Raw genomic sequence first — 23,506 nt, forward strand, 5'->3', positions numbered from 1 at the left:
GACAGTGAGCCCAGAGTGGCTGTCTGTGACATCTGCCAAACTGCAGGAGGTACAGGCCTTGCACTGTAGGCCTGGAGTGAGGACACCTCCATAAACCACTTCTGTGCATATGAAACCTACATGTAAATCCTTAAAAAAAAAAAAGTTTGCAGAAGACATATACACAAAAAATCCTTAAACAATCCACTAAAATTACTATTTGAGCTAATAAGCAGGTTCAATGTTACATGGTACAAGATCAATATACAAAAACTTGTATTTCTATATACCAGCAATAAACACAAAAATAATTTTAAAATCAGCTGTTTGAATATAAAAAGTTAAATACTCAGAATAAATTTAACAAAAAAAGTATAAACTACTACTCTGAAAACTATTGAGAGAGTTGAAAGAAAAAAAGAGATCTAAAAAGTGGAAAGACATCCCATGTTCATGGATTTGAAAACTTAATATTTTGCCACTTGTTAACATGGCAACTCTCCTCAAACTGATCTACAGACTTAACATAATTCCTATCAAAATCCAAGCAAGTTTTTTTTGAAGAAATTGATAAACTGATCCTAAACTCCAAGTGGTTACAAAATAAGACACAGAGAAGACAAAATAATCTTGAAATACACTATTATATTTACAGTCAGGTGGTTTCACACATGAAGACCAAAGCAATTCAATTGAGAAACAAAGTACCTTTACAATAAACTATGCAGGAACAGGATATTACATGTAAAATCTCATTATACCTTATATTAATATCTCCACAAAACTTAAAATGGATAATAGACCTCATGCATGATAGACCTACACACAAGGGCCGAAACTATAAAACTCTTAGAACAAAATAAAGGATTGAATCTTTGTGATCTTCAGAACAAAGAAACGAAACAACTCAACTTATGGTAAATCTACAATAATCAAGACAATATGGTTTTGGAGAAAGAACAAATATATCAATGGCACAGAACAGAGAAACCAGAAATAGACCTACAGACACGTAGTCAAATGATCTTTGAAGAAGGAGAAGACTAGTAAAAAGTCTTCCACGAAGGCTTAATTTACTGGACATTCATATACCAAAAAACAGAATCAAGACATAGACCATATACTTTTCACAAAAGTCAACCAAACTAGATCACAGACCTAAATGGAAAAATGGAAAACTGCAAGGGACTTCCCAGCGGTCCAGAGGTTAAGACTCCATGCTTTCCACATAGAGGACACAGGTTCAACCCTAATTGGGGAACTACAATCTCACAAGCCGTGCAGCGCAGCTGAGAGAAAAAAAAGAATCCTATAAAACTCCTAAAAGACAATATAGGAGAAAATCTAGATGATCTTGGGTTTGGCTGAATAACAAGGCACGATTCACGTAAGAAAGAACTGATATGCTGGACTTCACTAAAATTAAACATCCGTGATCTGTTCAACTTAATATACTAATCGAGTTAAATGTGATCATTAGATCTTTTACAAGGTATAAAACTAACCATTCAACTCCTGCTCAGTTTCCTAAACAATAAATCTCCAAGTAATGGTCAAAATTAGAAATTATGTCAGAACTGGGTTCCTTGCAACTAATTTTCTTAATCAGCACTGACAATATATTAACGGCTAAGATGTTCAAGCTGGATTTAGAAAAGGCAGAGGAACCAGAGATCAAATATCCAACATCTGCTGGATCATCAAAAAAGCAAGAGAGTTTCAGAAAAATATCTACCACTGCTTTACTGACTACGCCAAAGCCTTTGACTGTATCGATCACAACAAACTGTGGAAAAGTCTTAAAACAATGGGAATACCAGACCACCTGATCTGCCTCCTGAGAAATCTGTATGCAGGTCAAGAAACAACAGTTAGAACTGGACATGGAACAACAGACTGGTTCCAAATCAGGAAAAGAGTACATTCAGGCTGTATACTGTCACCCTGCTTATTTAACTTATGTGCAGAGTACAACATGAGAAATGCTGGGCTGGATGAAGCACAAGCTGGAATCAAGATTGCCAGGAGAAATATCAATAACCTCAGATATGCAGATGACACCACCCTTATGGCAGAAAGCTAAGAAGAACTAAAGAGCCTCTTGATGAAAGTGAAAGAGGAGAGTAAAAAAGATGGCTTAAACCTCAACATGCAGAAAATTAAGGTCATGGCATCCGGACCCATCACTTCATGGCAAATAGAAAGGGAAAGAATGGAAACAGTGACAGATTTTTTTGGGGGGGAGCTCCAAAATCACTGCAGATGGTGACTGCAGGCATGAAACTAAAAATGCTTGCTCCTTGGATGAAAAGCTATAACAAACCTGGACAGCATATTAAAAAGCAGAGACATTACCTTGCCAACAAAGGCCCATCTAGTCAAAGCTATGGTTTTTCCAGTAGTCATGTATGGATGTGAGAGTTGGACTATAAAGAAAGCTGAGAGCCGAAGAACTGATGCTTTTGAACTGCAGTGTTGGAGAAGACTCTTGAGAGTTCCTTGGACTGCAAGGAGATCCAACCAGTCCATCCTAAAGGAAATCAGTCCTGAATATTCATTGGAAAGACTGATGCTGAAGCTTGAGTACTTTGGCCACCTGATGCAAAGAACTGACTCATTTGAAAAGACCCTGATGCTGGGCAAGACTGAAGGCAGGAAGAGAAGGGGACAACGGAGGATGAGATGGTTGGATGGCATCACCGACAATGGACATGAGTTTGAGTAAGCTTTGGGAGTTGGACAGGGAACTCTGGTGTGGACAGGGAAGCCTGGTGTGCTGCAGTCCATAATGTTGCAAAGAGTCGGACATTACTGAACGACTGAACTGAACTGAGTTTCATTCCACTGCCATAGTCTTTTTCCTACATTTGAGCTAATCCACTCAAAGGAAGAAATGCTTGACTTCAGTTCTTGAGCCAGCAAATGACTGCACAGGAACACACACAGGCAGAGAGAAACACCCTTGTGCGTCGTGACACAGGATACCATCCCGCAAGATTGAGACTCGCTTTTCTTAACACAAGGAGGGTTTGTCTTCAGCGATACTGCAGTCCTGCTTATCATTTTTAGATGACAGGTCTTCCAAAGCCCTCACTACACTTTATAAAAACATTTTGTACGTGTGTATCTTTAGACAAATTCTGTTTCCAAACTCCCAGAGCACTATTTCCCTGTACAAAACAGTTGTTCTTCAGTCAACTGAATTTTCCCATAAAACAGAAACTTTAAAGGTGGCTACAATATACACAGCATAACTTTCCTTGATTTTCCCACATATCATTAATGTTTTGATAGTTCCATATGGCCTGTTACTTTTTCAATCTGTCCCAAAGTTTTTTAATATCTTCCGTCCCCTCCACTAGATCTTCCCTGGTGGCTCAGGTGGTAAAGCATCTGCCTGTAATTCGGGTAGACCTGGGTTCAGTCCCTGGGTTGGAAAGATCCCCTGGAGAAGGAAATGGCAACCCACTCCAGTATTCTTGCCTGGAAAGTCCCACAGGAGTTGGACGTGACTGAGCGACTTCACTTTCTTTCTTTTCCCCTCTACCCCCAACAAAACACAAAGGGGGAAATGTTTTTTAAAGCAAACATAAGATAGTATGTGCCCCCTAACAATCAAAAGGAATATACTGAAGATATAAAGCTGATTATTAGGAGAAAGAGGACTCGAGACTAGGGTGGAAGGATTAACCTCCCTGTGAGCTCTACCCCGCTCACTGTGACCCCTGCCCCGCTCACTGTGACCCGCTCTGGGCAAGAGGTCTGGGGACTCATTCCCCTTCCCAGCGTCTGACAGCTCACATTCTGTCACATAAATGGAGTAGCCTCCCCGCCAAACCTCCAGTTTACAGCCCAAGGGATGAATGGGTTCCCATCCGTGCAGAGTCCCCCGTGCATCCTCATGTCTGAAATGGCTGGTTCTCTACATCCTTCTGCTGACTGTCCGTTCTTTTCTCCTAAACGGACCGCCATCTTCCAAGAAGGAACTAACACACGCTGAACAGGTTAAATGAAACACCGTGTAACTTCCTGTACTGTAAGGAATAGATTAGATCAAAGGAAACATAGCACAGGACAGACAGACAGCTGATCAAGGAGACTCCTATGAGCTCAGCAAACATGTACTAGCTCCCAAGAGTGCTGTAAATGCATCCTCTTGTTCAATTCACTCATAGTCCATGTCCCCATTCTACAGGTGGATACAGTGAGACTCAAAGGAGTAACTCACAGACCTGAGATCAGGTGAAACTCGAGCCTGGATCTGTGACTCAACTAGGATGCATATTACTGCTGCTTTCAGCAGTAGTTCATTTAGAACAGTTCTAATAGCAGTTCTAACACAAGTATCTCTACTTAAGTAAATAATTAAAAAGCAAATACTTTGTATCGATAATATAGTCCATTTAAACTCTGTACTACTAATAATGTGCTGTGCTTAGTCCCGTCTGACTCTTTTCAATCCCATGGACTATAGCCTGCCAGGTTCCTCTGTGCATGGAATTCTCCAGGCAAGAATACTGAAGCGGGTTGCCGTGCCCTCCTCCAGGGGATCTTCCCAACTGAAGAATCGAACTGGGGTCTCCTGCATTGCAGGTGGATTCTTTGCCAGCTGAGCTACTGAAATTTTCATGTTTTTATATTGGGAACACTTTTTGAGGAGTAAACATATTACCACCTTATTATCTACAACTTTAACAACACCGTAATCAACAAAGATCAAATGGAGAACTCCCAATTAGCCTTAAGGAAAGTCAGCCACAATCTGAATGGAATCACAGGTTACAGGAGAAAATGACTGGGTTTCTTGATAAAACTCCTTCCCCACTAAGGCAAGCAGCTATCCCTTGGTTAGCGACAGCCCGGTGATGTACCACGCTTCCATGTATTCAACCCTCTCCTACAAAGTTATAAATGAAACTTTAAATGTCCTAAGTATTCCACTGCACTGTGGTAATATAAAGTAAAATTCCATTTCTAAAAGGTTCTTCTTTTCTTTCAAAAACACGTTCTCTTGACCGACAGAGACACTGTGCCCTCAGCTACAAAAGTCACGCAGGACCACGGCCACACATCAGCCTGCGGAGGCTGGAAGGATATGGTTTGGAGGCAGGAAGTTCCAGCTGAGGACGTGGTTGGCCAGGGCGAGGTAGCGCTGGAACACGGACGACATCTGTGCGCTGAGATGCTCCCGCCGGCTGAACTCCTGTAGCACCTCCACCGTCAGCAGGAAGATCTGGCGGAGGTCTTCCTCCTGTAGTCAATTAACCACACGTGCTCTGGTCAAACGCTTAAACAAAATACATTCCCTTTTAGAACCATAAAAGCAAACGAACAGAAACCTTAAAATTTCCAATGGAAAGCATGACTTCTTTAAGGACACCTTCCATTTTTAGGCCTGCCTGAAGTTACATCACAGAATGCTCTCAAGTGATGCCATCTGAAGACACCACCGTCACTTACAGGCCACGCTTCAGAGAAGCAGGTCTGAGGTGAGGGTCAGTGGCTTCAGCATGAACCCTCCAACCGAAACCAGTGTCTTCACATAACTCACTTTAGAGCCAAACAATACACATGAAACAAAGAGCCCACGCCATCTGCAAGAACACTGAAATACACAGCCCTTTCTGGCACACTGCCAGGCCTACTTTTAAGGCCAGCAGAGTCCCACCAACTGAATTAGTTCTATCTAAACACAACTGAACTGAACTGAACTGAAACACAATACGAACAAAATTAGTAAGCTGAGGATCTTAATAGTAGCATTTCCATTTTAAGACTAAAATTAAACAAATAACCTTAAATCAACTATGTTCACAGAACCTATCACTTTACTGTATCCTATGAAATCACAACACAAATTTTCACGTGCAGGCTATCATTCAACTAGATAAAAGAAATGTTCTCACTCCACTAGGAACAAATTGAGTAAAAAGAGAATGATCTAATGATTAAAACATAAGAACAAAAATAACAGTACCTGGAAAACTCTTTTGCAGTTGCCATGGAACTCCATACTCAGTCCAATATTGCTTGTTTTACTTGAACTTGAGAATTCACTCAACAGTGCAGTGAGAATTGAACAGGCCAAAGTTTGCTGTAAGTATTCAATAACAAATGATCTGAGTCACTGTTTTCCCATGCTTGGTTTTAATACAATATCTGTTCAACATAATGAAACGCTTTTATCTCTGGAGCACCCATCCTATCTTCTGCCACAAGAAAACCACACAGAACAGGGTAAAGATGAGCTCGCCGCTCCCGGTGCCCTTGGAATTGTAGGTCCATCAGCTCACCCCAGTTATGGAAGACTCTGAGCCTGGCACTCAGGACACCCTCCTACTGCTCCTCAACCACAGTATAAATGGTATTTTAAGATGATTGATATTTAATGCACTATTTCTTTTGATTCACACAATCCATATCCCCATTTGACATCTGAAAGAAGTGAGAGTCAAAGGGCAACTCATCAAGGCCAACTGAGATCTGAACCCAGGTTTGCCTGACTCTAAGTTCTGATGACTGTAACCTGCATTTCCAAACAGAAAAGTGAAACAGATTTTTACAGTCTCCAAAATATTAACCAGGTAGTATTGCTGAGTTTTTACAACTGAAAACAAAAGATTTTCCTTCTTGGTGGCTATATCAACAGGCCCAACTATCAGCTCACTGCTTTTACTCACAGTGTCAAGGTACCATGACAGAGACGATACCACTTACTCTGGCAAGTTTCCAGAGGTTACACAGAAATATGCACACTACCCACAGAAATATGCACACTACCTCTGAACAACCCAAAGATTAAAGTCAGGACGATACTATTTATGCAGCTTATACAACAGCTGAGCACAGTCCTACCCGCCCACCAACTGCAGCATCTCTGCTCAGAAATGCTTCTGATGTCCGTACCTTGACCTTACAGATGCTTGTCTCGGCAATCTTAGCAAATACACATAAAATTAAATTCCTAAAGACTACCACGCATTGATATTTGTTGAAGATGAAAGATGGTTACACAAGTGACCAACAGACTATTTGTACACTTTTGTAGTATCGGTATATTTTTGCACGTGTCTAAAATTTTCCTCAAAGAAAATGTAAAAAAGAAATAAAATCCTATTGGCCTCTAAATCTTAACTGATAAGTATGATGTATAATTAACAATTATGATAGCACACTGACCCAGAGATTCAAGCAGCTTGTCAACTTTTCCACACCAGAAAGCCCTAACAACATGGATTACGTGTGAATACCTCAGGAATCCTGGGGTGCGCAGACCCAACTGCCTTTGGCAACAAGTCCTCTGACTATAGATATATAGCTTAAACACACACATTCACTTTGTAACTGTACTTCAAAATACACGTATGCTATAACATTAAACTATCCCGTTACCCAATCTTCAAGAAGAGTGTGTAAGTTGGACTGCCTTTGCAGGGACCCAGGCACAGGGGGAGAAACGAGCGTTCAGAGCTTCTCTCAGAGCAACAGCTGACCACACTCGCTTCATCTCACAGTTGAAAGGGGCATAGACAAGCACCAAGTGTAACCATATTCACATTTAGCTAACAAAACTGTGGTTGAAAAACTGGCTTTCTTTTAAAATAATGATTAATGATCAAAGTGCCAGCAATCAAAAGTTCACAGATACATTTAAGTGGCATTGGGATCAACGATGAATGCAGTTTTTAAACACAGCTAGGTTCTGGTAGGGAAAGTGGGTAGTAGTATTAAATACAAATTAATGAAATTCAAAAGGAAAAGTTAACTTACAAGGATCTAACATGAAGGGTTACAAGATCCTATGATTCTGAAAACAATTTTTTCCCATACTTTTCACTTTTCTCTTACCCTTTCTAAATAAGACTTTAGTACACAGAAAGAACACTATGAACAGATACCTAAATGTATAAGAAAACGTGTCTTTCTGAAAAACGGAAACTAATTTTGGAATCTCAGGTGAAATAATCAATGTACTGAAAACAGGGCTGATGCACAACTTATTCAAAAGCATGCAAACTTAAAAGAACCCAAAACACTCGTTAAATATAAACTTATCTTCCTTACAAATTATCTATAATAGTTTCGCACAAGTAATCTACAACTTGCCACAAATTGTTTTTTAGTGCCAGATTATCTTGTTGTTCAGCTAAGTCCTGTCTGACTCTTTGCAACTCCACGGACTGCAGCATGCCAGGCTTCCCTATCCTTCACTATTTCCTGGAGTTTGTTCAAACTCATGTCCATTGATTCGGTGATGCCATCCAACCATCTCATCCTCTGCTGCCCACTTCTCCTTTTGCCCTCAATCTTTCCCAGCATCAGGGTATTTTCCAACTGAGTAGGTTGGCTCTTCAAATCAGGTGGCCAAAGTATTGGAGCTTCAGCTTCAGCATCAGTCCTTCCAGTGAATATTTAGGGATGATTTCCTTTAGGATTGACTGGTTTAATCTCCTTGATGTCCAAGGGATTTTCAAGAGTCTTCTCTAGCACCACAGTTCAGAAGTATCAACTCTTAGGGGCTCAGCCTTCTTTATGGTCCTACTGTCACATCCATACATGACTACTGGAAAAATTATAGCTTTGACTATATGGACCTTTGTTGGCAAAATGACGTCTCTGCTTTTTAATATGCTGTCTAGGTTTGTCATTGTTTTTCTTCCAAGGAGCAAGGGTCTTTTAATTTCATAGCTGCAGTCTTCATCCACAGTGACTTTGGAGCCCAAGAAAATAAAATCTGTTACTATTTCCACTTCTTCCCCAAACTATATTCACCTCAAAACAGCATAAACTACAACCATATATAAATTTTTAGTAACACAACTCACTTTATTGCTTGAGTACATGCTGACTGAGCACGTACTCACAATAAAGATTTTTGTGTGAAATAAGCACTTCCTGGGAGTACGAGCACGGGTCTGTGGTGAGCAAGTGAAGGAGAAAGCAGGAGCACAGACAGGGGAGGCCCTTCCTGAGGCCACTCCAGCCGAGAAGGAAGCATGCTTAAAAGGAAGTCTCCTTTCCCTACAAGCCTCAGCAGACACACAGGGAGTCCCCAGTGGGATGGGATTGCTTTTGCAACATCTCAGCACAACACAGACTTTCACATCAATAAAGCACAAATTCACCCATAAAGGGAAGTGGTATTCTTAACGCTGGATTGGCCAAAAAGTTAATAAGATGTTACCGGAAAACGGGAATCAATTTTTTGGCCAACTCAATACATAAGTAAGAACAAACTACATTCTTACTGTAGACTTAGTTTGTTGACCATAAGAATATTTTGTTTTTAAATTAATTTTTCTTCCTACAAAAATAACCACTGAGAGGTTACTACTGTAACGTGTTTACTGCTTTCCAATTTTTAAGTGCAGTTATACATTTTTATTATAATACATTACCATTATCCCAGTGTACTGTTTTATAGTCTACCTTTTCCACTTTACAATTATGATACAAAAGGACAAACTTTCAAAAACAAGTGGGTCCCTAGCAAATTCTCCTTTCAAGGACTTAAGAAATACCTGAAAATAAATTATGCAGCACGGTCAGTGGGGCTGTTCTGTTCTGTTCAGTCGTTCAGTCGTGTCCGACTCTTTGCGACCCCGTGGACTGTAGCCTACCAGGCTTCTCCATCCATGGGATTCTCCAGGCAAGAATACTGGAGTGGGTTACCATTTCCTTCTCCAGGGGATCTTCCCGACCCAGGGATCAAACCTGGGTCTCCTGCATTGGAGGCAGACGCATTAACCTCTGAGCCATGGTGCTACCAGAAATCAAATATCCTGGCTCTGACCTACCTAAAACCATCAGCTCTTTAAGAACTAAAGTTAAGTGAGATACTGTATCATTAAAAGATAACTGAGCAGTTTTATTCACTCCTTAATGTGGAAGCCCTGCAAGGCTTTGAGATCGGCATCATTAATGATAATACTGTGGCCCAGAGGTGCTGGTTAACAGAAATCCCTGGAGAATGATCAACGTGAAGCATGGACTTACACGGAAAAAGCGAGGTGCTCTGCACAGAGCAGCAGGGCGCTCCTACTGTTCACAGAGGACGCAGACACTTCCTGGTGTCTAAGACAAGTCACTCGTCTCCAGATCCCATGAACACAAAGCACCGTGTGAGCAGGGCAGGGCACTCAGAAGGTGGCCAGAAGAGCCTCAGAGAAGAGGAAGCTCCTTCTCGGGAAGGAGAAGTGGAGAAGGGGGGCACCCCAAGTCCTCCCCCTGCTGGCTCTAGGGGTCCCCCAAGGGCATAACCCCTCAACAACCACAGCTCAGTGCCTTCCGGGGCTAGGTCTTATTTCTGTTCTAGAGACAGCCGGGGTTAGGTCTTATTTCTGTTCTAAAGACAGTCAGGGCTAGGTCTTATTGCTGTATTAGAGACAGTGACTCCAATACTTCGGGGGCCAGAAACAAAATCTGTGGTCACTACAGTGGGAACCCCACTGAAACCAGATCAGAGGTGACTGGCTGACTGGCAAGCACATACTGTGAGGCTCACACTGAAGTTAGCAACTGGGATGAAGCCGGTATAAAGGACCGTCAATACAAAGAGGTGAACATGGCAATGCTTCACTTATCCAAAATCATAAAGATCTGTTGATCTGTTGTATCTGCTGATCTTCCAAATGCAGCAAGCAAACGCTTTTAATGAAACTTACTTCATGTAAAATTTTCAAAAACAACCATTTCTAAGGCAATTATACATGGTGTGGTGCCAAAGCGAGCACCAGGAATCCACTAAAAACACACAAGGTGAGTTCCCAGCCCACGACACTGGGGGCAGAGCTCAGCCCTGCTGGACAGACGTGTGCCCACAGGTGTGCCCAGGTGCCGTCTGTGCCTGTCACTCGCTACTGCTGGCAGTGTGACCAGCACTAACAAGCAGCCCCAAGCGACAGCTTTCATTTCCAATAACTCAGAAGCCAAATAATAATATTCATTACAACTATACCCCAAATCAATTCCAAATGAAAACCCTCCGTGGGACTCTCCGAGTGGGGCAGGACAAGGACCTTAAACCTCATATAAAGAGGTCAGAAAAGCTGGGCCCTCACGGGCTGAGACTCAGCACATCTAGTGACTGAACCCAAGCACTTCATCTGTCAGGCCTCAACTCTCAGCCACAAAAGGGCTACACCTTGTCACCACAGAGGTCACGTGACTGCCCTGAGGGTCAGACTGGATGATGGGGGAAAATGCTACATAAATGCAGCATGTATGACAGGATAAAGTCAAAAGGCAACAGCATCCTCCTCATCAAAATAGCCTGCGTTGGCTTTAGACCTACTTCCTGACCGTTAACTACAATCCACCAAATTAAAACCACAAGGTAAGTTACCAATTTAAAAAAGAAAACCAAAACTAAAGCATCGCTAGGGAAACAGAGTGCTTGCTCACCTAGGTTAGTAAGCCAACCTGTGCCTGACACAACATTAACACAAGGGAAGGAGGAAAATGAGTGTGTTCCCAATTTTTTTTTTAGCTACTGATGAATTTCAAAGACAAAACTTAGTATGTAAAACAAGTAGAAGACATTCAATGAGGTGTGGAGGTAATGAAAGAGTCTAATATGTTTTCTTTCACTGAAGTACTAAAGCTCACAAGTCAATTTACCAGCTAACAACTAAAGTAACTGCAGCCTTCACATTAGAAGTTTTAAAGCGGAATTCTCATTTCCAGTAAAAGACACTAACTTCACAGAAGTGGGAAGAACACCCTTCAGGGGCAACGTGCCTCACTCTCCAGCTTACTGTCACCAGAACAAGATACTCGCACACTAACCAGCTGACAAAATACAATACTCTTGTTCAGAGAGAACTGTCTCTTATAATAGCCTGGCTCTTGCCCCCAGAGCTTTATTACCAAGAATAAACTTTATGAAAGGTTGCCATACATAAAGCAGACCTCCAGCTGCTCCTCTAAGCAAACATCAATGAGACTTGTGATAAGAGAGATTAAGTTGCTATCACGTCCACCGGCAGCCGGGAATTTCTCACCCTCTTCTCTCTAGCATGGCAAAGAGGAAAAAAGGAGGCTTAAATCACACATTCAACAGCTTTCAGAGTGACTTACATAGGCCGACTGCTTTCAAAGGAAATAAAACAAACATGAAATAGGTTAAAAATTTAGCTTGAATGTTAATTAAAATACAGCATTTAGCCACTTTCCTTGGGAAGCGAGGCCTCCTATGAACTCCTCCACAGGAGGGCAGGGTGACGCCCCTGCCCTCGGGACAAAGCAGCCCAGGGGGAGGCCTGTGCACACCAGGCGGGGACGGCACAGGACAGAGACCCACACACGCACCGCCCGCAAAGATGGCACAACACACAGACAACTGTGCAGTCTGAACAGGAAACTGTGTAACTCACAAAACTGTGTAACTCAGAGAACAAAGACCACAGGGCACTTCTTAAAGTGTTTAAAGGAAACATGCTGGTCATATACTCTTAAAATACACAGTTAGTTTTCATTCATGAATAACAGCATAAATACTTTCTTCTGGTTTTCAACACTTAAAATGCCACTGGATAGAAAAAGATGATAGCATGTCTTAAGATCCTGTAAAGAAAGGGGTGTGAGGCCACGAGGGACACAGCATTTGCCAAGTGCTCTTAATGCTGTCTTTCCCACACTGGTCAGTCACCACCCAGAGAAGTTAAACAATTTCTCAGGTAAGGGAGGCAGCTTACCACCCCTGATAAATGGCAGAGCCAGGCCGTGAACCTAAGTGTGAATCCAAAGTCAAATCCATTCTATAGCATATGATCCTGCCCCTAAACGCGTTCACACTTGCAACTTGACTAGCATGATGCTGGACCAGAAGCTACGCTCAGAAAGTAAGGGTGAGAGCCAGAACTGAGTTGGCTAATAGTCAGTTAGCCAAACTGACTAATTACTAGTCAATTAGGGACGACAGGAAGCACTGTTCCTTAAAAGGGTAAAGTTAGTCAACTAACCTATGAACTCATGAGGTCAACCCTTTCTTTCATCCAGAGAAAACCAGTTACCGCTTCAAGTATCTCTAAAATCACCTTTATAACAAAAGCTTTTGGCCACCATCATCAGTTTTCCGATTTTATCATTTTGCTTTCTTATCAAAGTTTTAAACCTCTTCCCCACTGCTATTCATGTCTCCAAGACTAAGAAAATCTTATGCAAACACTTGAAGCACTCGTACAAATCCTTAGCAGCTGAGAAGACATACTAAAACATTTCCTGGGCTGCAGCCTCATCTTTAAACCTGCTGAAGGAACAGGAACGACTCCAGGCACACGTCTTGAACTTGAACTTGCCATATAAATGTGGGAATGCTTTCCAAGTTCAACATTTTCAGTGTGGTCACCAAAACAAAATCATCTAGCAATGTTGAAATTAAGTTCTACATCCCACTACTGACTTCCTGCTACTATAAAAGTCCTGTTAGGAGAAATTTAACTTTAAAAAACTCCTCCTGTTTTGGAGTAGTTACTGAGAATATTAAATTTATTCATTACTCTCAAAGGGAATGTACTGTGAACAGCACAAAATCTTCTCTAACTAAACAGCTACATCTGTTTCAATCATTCTCGGAACATCGGTTATTTCAGTGGCTCTAAGAAACCAATCACCATTTGCAGTGGGCCTACTTTCTGGGGTGGGTCAGGGTCAGTTACCCAGGGGGAGAGAGAAGAGGGCACAATTCCCAATTCCCGGCGTGTGCGCATTCCTGACAGCAAGGGCTCCGGGTCTTTGCCTTCAGCATCTGGAGGCTACCATGGTGAACGAAAACAGAGTAGAAATTCCACCTCGACACTGACACCTCAGCCAACAGGATCACCAAGGATAATCAACAACAATCCCAGAGCCACTGCTAAGTTCCTCAAGTTCACCTCTTGGTCAGTCAGAGTGAGCTGGAATCCTGTCCTGCACACAAGTCACCTGAGACAGAGTCGCTAAGTAAAATCAAAGTTACAAAGAGGAGCCTGTTCAGAGTTGGGGCTGGGATGGTATTTCCAAGGTGCAGCCTCAGCTCCAATCTTTTCCCTATGAGTTCCGGTCAGACAGGCTGCCACGTGACTTCCCCATGACCATCAGTGAGGCCCTCACTGGACTGCCCACACGGCCAAAAGCGAGGCAGGATAGGCTAACAAAATCCACACAACTGTGGGACGCCAGACACACACGAATGCAGGCCCTGAGGTGCCAGTGCCTCAAGAGTAAAGCTCTTCACCAGAGTGGGAGACTCCATCTACCTACACAGGGTTTTGAGGGCGTATTCCCAGGTATCTTCTACCTTGGAAACTGTTAACGGAATCTTATCTGCAGACTATTTTCAACAGAGCTCCTCACTACATAAAGTCAAAATAACTCATAAAGTATAATGATTCAAACATGCACATCTTTGAAGTTATTAGCTTTATGTAAACAATTAAACTAAAATGCTACAACTAAGTGGAAGGAACAGAAACTAGGATCTTTAGACTATAAAGTCTCTAGACTACAGGGTTTAATTGAGTTGTCTTTCGCAATATTTGGCTATCTTGAATTCAAATAAAATTTAATTAAAATAAAATAAAAAATTCAGCTCCTCAGTCACACAAGCCACATTTCAAATACTCAGAAGCTGCATGTGCCACAGGCTGGAGAGCAAAGACAGAACATCTACATCAACACAGCGACTTCTACCTACCGCACGGCTACTGGAAGAAACCAGCCACAACGCAACACACGGCACACCATCTACACAGTCAACCTCAAATGCTCTGTATCTTGACTCTGTGGTTGTTCACTGGCACACAGAACTGTCACAATTCGATGGGTGAAGTAATGCGTGGAATTTACTCCTCAATAAAGCTGGTAAGAAAAACTCCAAAGGAAAAACAAAACCTAGGGCAGATACAGGAAATTCCTTCAGTGGAGACCTCACTGAGTCAGTCCCAGCAGGAGTGGGAGGTGAGCATGCAGACATGCATGTGAGTCTCTGTGTGTGTATCGGAAGTGGCAGAAGACACCCAGATACTGTGGAAGGGAAGGGACAGGGCCCCTGATCCTCCTAAAATGACCTCACACCACAAGTCATATAACACCACCCTGCTCGCTGGGGGACCACTAGACACCATCCATAGAGAGACGAAAGAGGCAGAGCCTCAAAGACACCTTTCAGATGATTAAGGAAAAGGAACTGGGAAAGTGAAGAGACGACCCAAAATACTGAAAGGTTTAACACCTGAGAATCAGCTGAGCCAGGTACTGCCAACTCCAACTGGACACAAACTAAATCTCCCCTAGCTGATAAAGTCAGCAACCCCACAGCTGACCACAGTCCAGCACTCTCTAGACTGACTGGTTCTCATAGGTGACAGGAGATGGAAAGGTAAAAACCAGCCAGGCTCCCCAGAAAACTCAGGTGTGCAGTCACACCTGGTAGTCATAGCAGGCCTTCGCCTATCAGTACTGCAACACTTAAGAATTTTCATGTCAGATATCATTTTCATATTTACTTCACACATTTCCAAATCCTTGTGAAAGATTTATTAAAAATGGGGGGAAATGTTAACAGAAGGGTAATGGTTAAGAATATTATGGTATATTAGCTTGTAATATTGGACAGCATTAAATAGGATTACAAAAACTATACAAGGTTTATGAACTTATGATTATGAATCCTGGTAACACAGAAAAACAGAATCAAATGAAAAAGCAAAGTACACTCTACCCACAGTATGTACACATATAAAAGAAGGACTAGAAGAAAACACGAACAAACAGAAGTTGCTTGATTTGTCAGGCTGCGCCTTTTTTTAATGTAGATGCCCATCACTGTTGCTGTAACAGTATTAGTGTAACACAAAATAAAACTGAAATATTTACAAATAGCACACTTACCACAGTGGGGTTGCCACTACTTATCAACTGGCTGACTTCATGAAAAATGCTTTTGCAGTCAATTGATTTATCTAATGATCCTCGTTTTACAATTACTGCTACTGCTAATAGAATCTGTTCCCGAACATACTTTTGGAGGCTGTAAAACATAAAAATCATTGTGAAAACTTTTACACAAATTCAATATAAAAATACTCCCAGATTCCTCACTGTGCCTGCAGCTGCTAGCAGCACAGCTCACAGCTAAGGTGGCGTGCTCCTGGTCACACACTGGTCAACTGCAGAGTCCGGGGCTTGAATCCACACCCCAGCAGCGACGGTTATGTGACCCTGGGCAAGCCACTTCATACTCAGAGCCTCAGTCTCCTCATGAAATGGGGGTAAGAGCAACAGGGTTGTCACAACAAGGACTGCCCACTCTCAGCTTCGCGCCCATGCACACTAAGTGCCATGGCAACTCCGGGCAACCCTGCCAGACGGACATGCTGCGGCCTCGTTTCCATCTCCATTACCACTAACATGGAAAGCTAGCGTGCTAGCTAGCCAAGACACAGCACTATGAAAACATACACACTCTTAAAAACCTGTTTGTACAGATATGAACACGAAAAAAGTCTTTGTATCTAAGTTCTGTTCCTCAGTGTGGTGGCAGAAACACCTGTCTCAGATGAAGCCTCCTACAAAGCCCGTTGGGCCACAGGGGCATACAGACTTAACTACCTTTTCACAATCATTTCTTAAAAGGAAGGCTTAGAACCTAACTCTGAACTTCATAACCCAGCCTCTAGAACTTCACACAGATTCAACAACCACGTGCCCCTGGGACAAAACCCAAACTCCCCAACGGGGCTCATGGCAATAGGACCCACCCCAGCATCCCCAATCCCTTGCCGTCCACCACAAGAACTAACAGTGCTTGCTTTACTCTGAAAGGTGTCTCCATGTGGACATAAAAGGTAGAGCCCCCACTTTTAAGGCGGTTTCTGGGCCTCCCTCCATCTCAGCCCCTCCACTCACTCTCACAACCACAGCGACACTGAACCTCCCTCAGGGCCGGCCCCCTAAACACCTCTCTCTGCACCTGGCTGGTCATCCAGAGGTGGGCTCCCCACACCACACACAACATGAAGTGTCTGTTTCTGGGGGGTTAACTATGTCTCCCTGGCTGGTTGCCATGCCGAGCATGCTGCTGTAGTCCCATGGAGAAAGCACACAGACTGCCACACAACAGGCATTTACCAGACATTCATCCAAATGAACAAACATATCTTGCTCTGTCAACAATGAAGAGAAAAACATTCCTTCAAAATAGACCTGAAGGATTCACTAAGCAAATAAAAGCAAAGACCCTACTGTGTGCAAGAATGTGCGGTGACCAAGGGGAATGTTTGTACTTCTGGGGGACACAACAGCTTGAAACAATGACTGCCACTAGAAAGGTACACTGAGCTAGTTTTAAAGATCACTACTGGGACTCTTTACGACCCCACGGACTGTATGCAATCAGGCTTGTCTGTCCATGGAAAAATTCCAGGCAAAAATATTGGAGTGGGCTGCCTTTCCCTTCTCCAGGGGATCTTCCCAACCCAGGGATCAAACCCATGTCTCCTGCACTGCAGGCAGATTCTTCACCATCTGAGCCACCAGGGAAGCCCAAATCACTAGAGAACAATAATACCTAACATTTATTAAGTGCTTATGATCTGTCTTTATATAAACTAACTTCACAAAAATTAATACATTTAATCCTCACAATCTTTTGAGTAAAGTACAACTATTCACTCTATTTAATAATCAGACAACTAATGCACAAAGACGTTAATTTGCCCAAGGCCACGGAGTTAGTAAGGGCACAAGGGTGACTCGTAGTCCCGTTCTCAATCACTATGCTATATGCCTCTAAAAAGTGTACGCTTCATTTCACTCACAGATTGGATGAAACAATAGAAAAGAAAGGAAAACCTTGGTGCCTGAAGTGGGAGATACACAACAGTATGTATGTATTAGTCTACAGTCCCTAACCTGTAGCTCTCTACCCACACAGCACACCAAAAGCTTTAACTTGATCCTGATCCACTCACAGGACATTCTATAAGATTACAACGTCTGTGTCATGAAAGTCCAAAAAAGGTAGAACTGTTTTAGATTAAATGAGACACAACAACTAAATACAACGTATAATCTGTGGTTAAATCCTGAATCCAAACGTAAAGTACAAAAGATAAAAGGGATATAAGCAGCACTATTCAGACAACTGGAAAAGTCAGAATTATAGTGAATAATGTAAATACAGAGTTATATCAAGAGCGCTGAGATGATCTAAGGAGAGCTGCACTGCGGGGTTTAGGGGTGGGAGTCACTGAATCACTAGCTGAGCCTCTGCTAGGGAGAAGGCATGTGGCATGGTCACAGCACTCCACTTGGCTGAAAACTTTTTTTCCCAAAAAGTAAGTGTGGGAGACAATATATAAGTGAACTATTTCCATGTGGAACCCGACAATCAACTCTAAAAATAGCTCCTGAACTCACTGTAATTATTACGGTGAGATGACTTTTGGATAACACAACAGATGACATGCACACACAACTGAACTCTGCCAAGCTGAAAGGCTGGGTGAGTGGGCACGTACGGACAGGGAGGCAGAGACCTGTGATAAATGAGTAGCTCCAGGTTGGGGCGGGGGGCCATCTGTGTGTGTATATTGGCGGGGCGGTGGGGGTGGACTGTGATACATGAGAGGCTTCAGGGCAAGTTGACAGCAACATCCAAAAGGGTTCATTAAACAACGAATTTAAATAAAGGAAGAAAATCAGCATGAAGGAGAAGAGAAAAGTCTGAAACAGGAGCGAGTTTTCCTTATGCTGTTAAAACTGAAACAAACAAGCCACACTCTCACTCGGAGACAAGCACCTTTGCTCATCCCTGGAACATGTTATCCTTCCAACCTGTGATGCTAACAGGCTGAGTCACACTTGGGATTTTTCTCTTGTGCATTCTTCTACATGAAGCACTTACTAGCACTTTACTGAGTGCTAAGTACTGTGAACTCAGAGACCACTAGTGAACCGAGCAGGAACAAAGCCACACAGAACACTCTGACATATCTTTTAGGCTGTGTGCATCTCTCTCACCACGACCAGCATCCTTAATCACCAGCAGTTCTCATTACATAACATTTCTACATTGAGTGTGAAAATAAATATCTGTGCAAAAAGTGTCAACTGCACAAATTGCACACAATGTACAATGCCTCTCCTTAGGAGACTTGGCATTGAGGGGACTTTAAAAAAAAAGATATACAGTAAATGAATTTCTCCCAAAACCTGTATGGCCAGTAGTTTTTCTCATTTGTTTCTAAATCATACAGGCAATGAATTCACACAATCTTGTAAAATTTTTAAACAATACAATGTGTATAATATAAAAAAAAAACTCACTCTCACTCCATTCCTCAGACCTGAACCCTCCCCACAGGAAACTTAAAAAGAATGCGGTACTTTCTGCTCTATGACCTTCCCAACACTGCCGTCTCTATGTACATGTTAATGGTGTCTGACTTCCCCCAACCCTCGTGGCTACTCACCTATGTCTTACAATATACACCAAGAACCAAAAGAAACACAAGAAAGTATAAAGGATTTTCGACTGAGTCAAAGATCAACTTTTATTTATAAACAAAATCCTGGAACTAAACAACAAAAAGCCCTAACATCCAAGCACAATCTATTCAAAGAAATGAAACCCAGTGTCACAAGCTTATAGTAAAAAAATCTTCCTTCATTAAGTTCTAAAACAACCTACAATCACATGTACGTGAATTTTTAAGATATGAGCCCACACAGAGCTTAACCATAAACATCAGTGATTGAAAATCAAAGGAAAACCTAGCCCGAGGATGAGCTGAGAGCGGGTACTCACTGAGGCCTCTGCAGGACGTAGGTCAGGAGGAAGGTGCGTAGGGACTCGATACTGCCCTTCTCCAGAAGAATCCACTCTCGGACCACGGCCTCCATGATGGCTGTGGCAGCTTGGAAGAGGACATAGTCTACTTTACTCGTTTCTGGGGAGGAAACCAGACACCATCTTTAAATAGCAGCCCACCTTCCCCTGCGCATTCCGTGTTTATTAATTTTAAAGAGAACTTTCAGACAAGGAAGGAGATGGTTACCTGTTCCTTTTTTATCCAGTGACCTTGCTCTAGCACCACAAAGAGGTTAGTTCCTCTCAGAAGACACCTCAGGCAGGTGGCAGCTAGTCACCGATCACAATTGTCACAAACTTTCCTCACCTCTCTTCAACTGTTACTTCCAAAGCATGAAGAACTAAAAAATAACACAGCTTTAACAAAAATAAAATAAAAATAGAAAGCAATCAGAAAATGTTCTAAGAGATTCTCACCCTGTGCAAAACAGAACTTTGTATCTGCAGAGAATCTGACAAATAAGCCTCTGAACATTACTATCTGTGATGAGCCATGCTGTCAAGATATCTCAAGTTTGTTAGGTAATTAAGCTTTGAGCAGGATGGCCCATCTCCAATAGCAAGTTCAGAAATGAGCACAATCACGTTCAGGTTCTTTTCCTCAACATGTTTAAAAAATAAAAAAGTCACATTTACACAAGGTGAGAAGTTCTTGTGAATTTTCTGATTGCAGTAGTGATCAAACTGAGTAAAATCCCAAAGCTACACTCAGAAAGATCCAGCTTTAATAAGCAAGTTATAGCATCTGCACTGAACCCGCTTCTGAGGGGAAACCAGACACCATCTTTAAACAGCAGCTCACCTTCCCCTGCGCATTCTGCGCTTATTCATTTTAAACATAACTTTCAGACAAGGAAGGAAATGGTTACCTGTTCTTTTTTTACCCAGTGAACTAAAACTGAATCAGAAGAGTTTAAAAAAAAAAAAAAATAGAAAATTAACATACTGAAGAAATGCTTTACATTAATTTTCTATTTTTTTCTTTTATTCACCAACACCACTATTATCGGTTTCCAAAGTAGCATTATTAAAAGGGAGAAACAGTCAAAATGAAGTCAAGAAAAAGTAGAAATTTTCTGAAGCTCTACAAAATAACTATCATGTGCAACCCATACAGAGTCTGATCCGACTCCGGGTTTCTGCCAAGATCACTGCACAGGAGCGCCTGAGGCCCGAGAGACACTTGTAGGCACAGAAGAGCACCCACAATGACTTCTCAGAAGAGCATGAAGACACAGGCAGGTACATCATTTTCTCCGCTTTTCAAGTGCAGACCATTTACAAATACAAGTTATCTCGACACAATTTTCTATAGAAGTGTTCGAAGAAAGGTATGCCTACATCAATTCCTATCATACTAGGCTACAGTGGGGGGGTTTTGAAAATATCAAAACTAGTAAGAGGAATCAATCTGAACCTTTTTCTTTTTTTTTTTTGATTAGTCCATGCCATTTTAACATGAATTCTAATAGAAATGGTAATCAGAACTCACAAAATTTTAGAAAACTTAAAATATAATGAATAGAGCAAGTGTCCAAAAATGTAAACCTATCCTAAAAAGATGCATTTAAAGTTCTAGTAGGAAAAAAAAAAGTGTTTTAGTCAAAGAGGACTTGAAACAGAAACCAATGTTATCTATTTAGCTCACTAAGGAGAAATACGTTACTGCCTCATACAAGTAATTAAAATCATCTACTTAAAACGATGGTTATGTGCCTATCTTCACTTTTCACTGCAATGTAAAGTTTTTAAGGACCTGCAATCCTTAACCATGGATTTGAACAGGGAAGCAATATTGTAGGGACTCACAGAATTTTAGAAACAGAACCCTGGAGATCCCCTAATCCGATCCCTGCATGTCACAGCTGAAAAAGCTGTTGCACCGAGAGACAGAGGAGACTGAGGCCCGTGTGGCTGGCCCTGTCTGTTGGGTGATGTGGGCCCGCCCTGAAAGCAGGCACCAGGAGGAGGCCCGGCAGGCACTTCTGCTTCTCATGACCACTGAACATGCTCCTGTCTAACTGGGCTTATAGTCTAGCCTTTTTCTTCTCTATCCCCTTATTTGCAATCGTTAAGGGGACAATTACAGAAAGTAAATGACACACAGAATTTTTCAAGAGAACTCTTTTCCTTAGGTAGCTGTTTGGTATCAAATGAAGATCTCTGTACTACTATTCCTATAAGGAAATGTCTCTAAGAAAGGAGGAATCTGAAAAAAAAAAAAAAAGTCAGATTCCAAATTTAAAAGTAGTTTTCCTAACTTAATAATAAGTTCTTTCTCATAAACACTGCCGTTGGCCTTCCTAAACTGCACTTAAACATTAACAGAAACATGCAGAAGATGGCAACCAGAACTCTGCAAGCCTGCCGGCAGCAGGTGAAACCTTCGCACACACAGGAGCCTCCGTCTTGCTCTCCACTGAGATGCTCAAAACTGCAAGGTCCCTGTGCAGAGTTCCCGGCTCAGCTGGAATCACTAGCACTCTCAAGGATGATTTCCCACTGACTACACTGTCTGAAAAATGACAATTTAAGCCACTTTAGCAGGAAGCTTTTACTTCCTACCATGGTAACTCTCTCTAATAACAATTACATAAATAAAATTCAGGTGCATCTTGTCGGCCATCTGAAACCAGACACAGACAGGAAGACTAAAGAGAGAGCGAAGCTGAGGGCCGGGAGCACAAGCACTGCCCTCCCTGCTGGGGCTGCCGTCCAAAGCAGAGGCCACGTGAGCTGCATGGTGACACCCACACACCAACAGCAGTAAGGCTCGGATGTGCTCTGTCTCGGCTGTCTCCGAGATGAAAAACAAGAGAAATCCTCTTCTCCCGGAGAGCTCCAAAAGTGCTGGACCCATTCAGGTCTGGGGGGGGGATTTCTTCAACAAGAGCAGAATGCACAGGTTTCCTGAAGGAACATCTGACCCTACAAAACTAGTAAATTCCTAAGTGCCAAAGACTTCTGAGGCGAAAAAGTCAGAAAATGCCCTTTCAACAAAACACAGAAGCATGCAACATGCACACAAGTGCACACACACAGAAAAGAGCAAAGAAATTAAAGCTACAATGAAAACAAAAGCTTAAGAGGAGAAAGAAATGAGGAAAAATAATAACAAAACTTAAGTAAGAAGAGAGAAGGAAGAATTTTAAAAGGCCAGAAAAAGGAAGCATCCAAGAGAAAGCCTCCCCTTTGTCAGAACCTATCACCCAGACACTCCACACAAGTGACCTATATCCCGAAACAAGAACGTGAAAACTCTGGATTGCGATCGACTGCCACGTGCGTGAGAAGTCTTCTCAGAGGAACTAACATTTCTGGGCTGGTGGCAACTGGGTAAGGAGTTAAGCTTTCCGTGAAGTTCAGACATCAACATTAATGTAACACCGGGCTTTGCAGTACATTAATGATTATGCTTGTAACACATGCACCCAACTTTTAAATAGTTATGTCTCAAAACCCAAAATGCTTTGAGTAGCATGGCCAGAACCAGCAATACTATTCTTTAGAAATTTTTATCAGGAAAACAAAAGTATTCTAAAACAAGCTCAAGTCATAACAAAGCAATAGTTCTTCATAAAATATACATACTCTAAAAAGGAAAGAGTGGTAGACAAATACACTCTGTAACATACTTAGCACTGAGACCGGTATTTCCCAGCCAGTACAGAATGA

At 42.1% G+C, this 23,506-nt stretch overlaps 1 protein-coding gene across 2 annotated transcripts in view; it reads right to left on the reverse strand.

Annotated features, from left to right (window-relative positions):
• Positions 1-23,506, reverse strand: part of XPO4 (exportin 4) — an 89,223-nt gene that overhangs the window by 47,622 nt on the left and 18,095 nt on the right. Inside the window, exons 1-5 of one of the 2 annotated variants that reach the window (XM_088842684.1) lie at positions 20,019-20,172; positions 19,769-19,910; positions 15,850-15,988; positions 5,957-6,073; positions 5,077-5,230 (exon numbers count right to left, since the gene is read on the reverse strand). In XM_088842684.1, coding sequence (XP_088698810.1) covers positions 5,077-5,230; positions 5,957-6,073; positions 15,850-15,988; positions 19,769-19,863 — 505 coding nt within the window. In that variant the 5' untranslated portion in view covers positions 19,864-19,910; positions 20,019-20,172. Of the gene's footprint in view, positions 1-5,076; positions 5,231-5,956; positions 6,074-15,849; positions 15,989-19,768; positions 19,911-20,018; positions 20,173-23,506 lie in introns of those variants that run through there. The other variant, XM_088842683.1, reaches the window with a different exon arrangement.

Source organism: Moschus berezovskii, chromosome 13 (genome assembly GCF_049115385.1).
Source record: "Moschus berezovskii isolate FMDL1 chromosome 13, NW_MosBer_1.0, whole genome shotgun sequence".
NCBI classification, from domain to species: Eukaryota; Metazoa; Chordata; class Mammalia; order Artiodactyla; family Moschidae; genus Moschus; species Moschus berezovskii.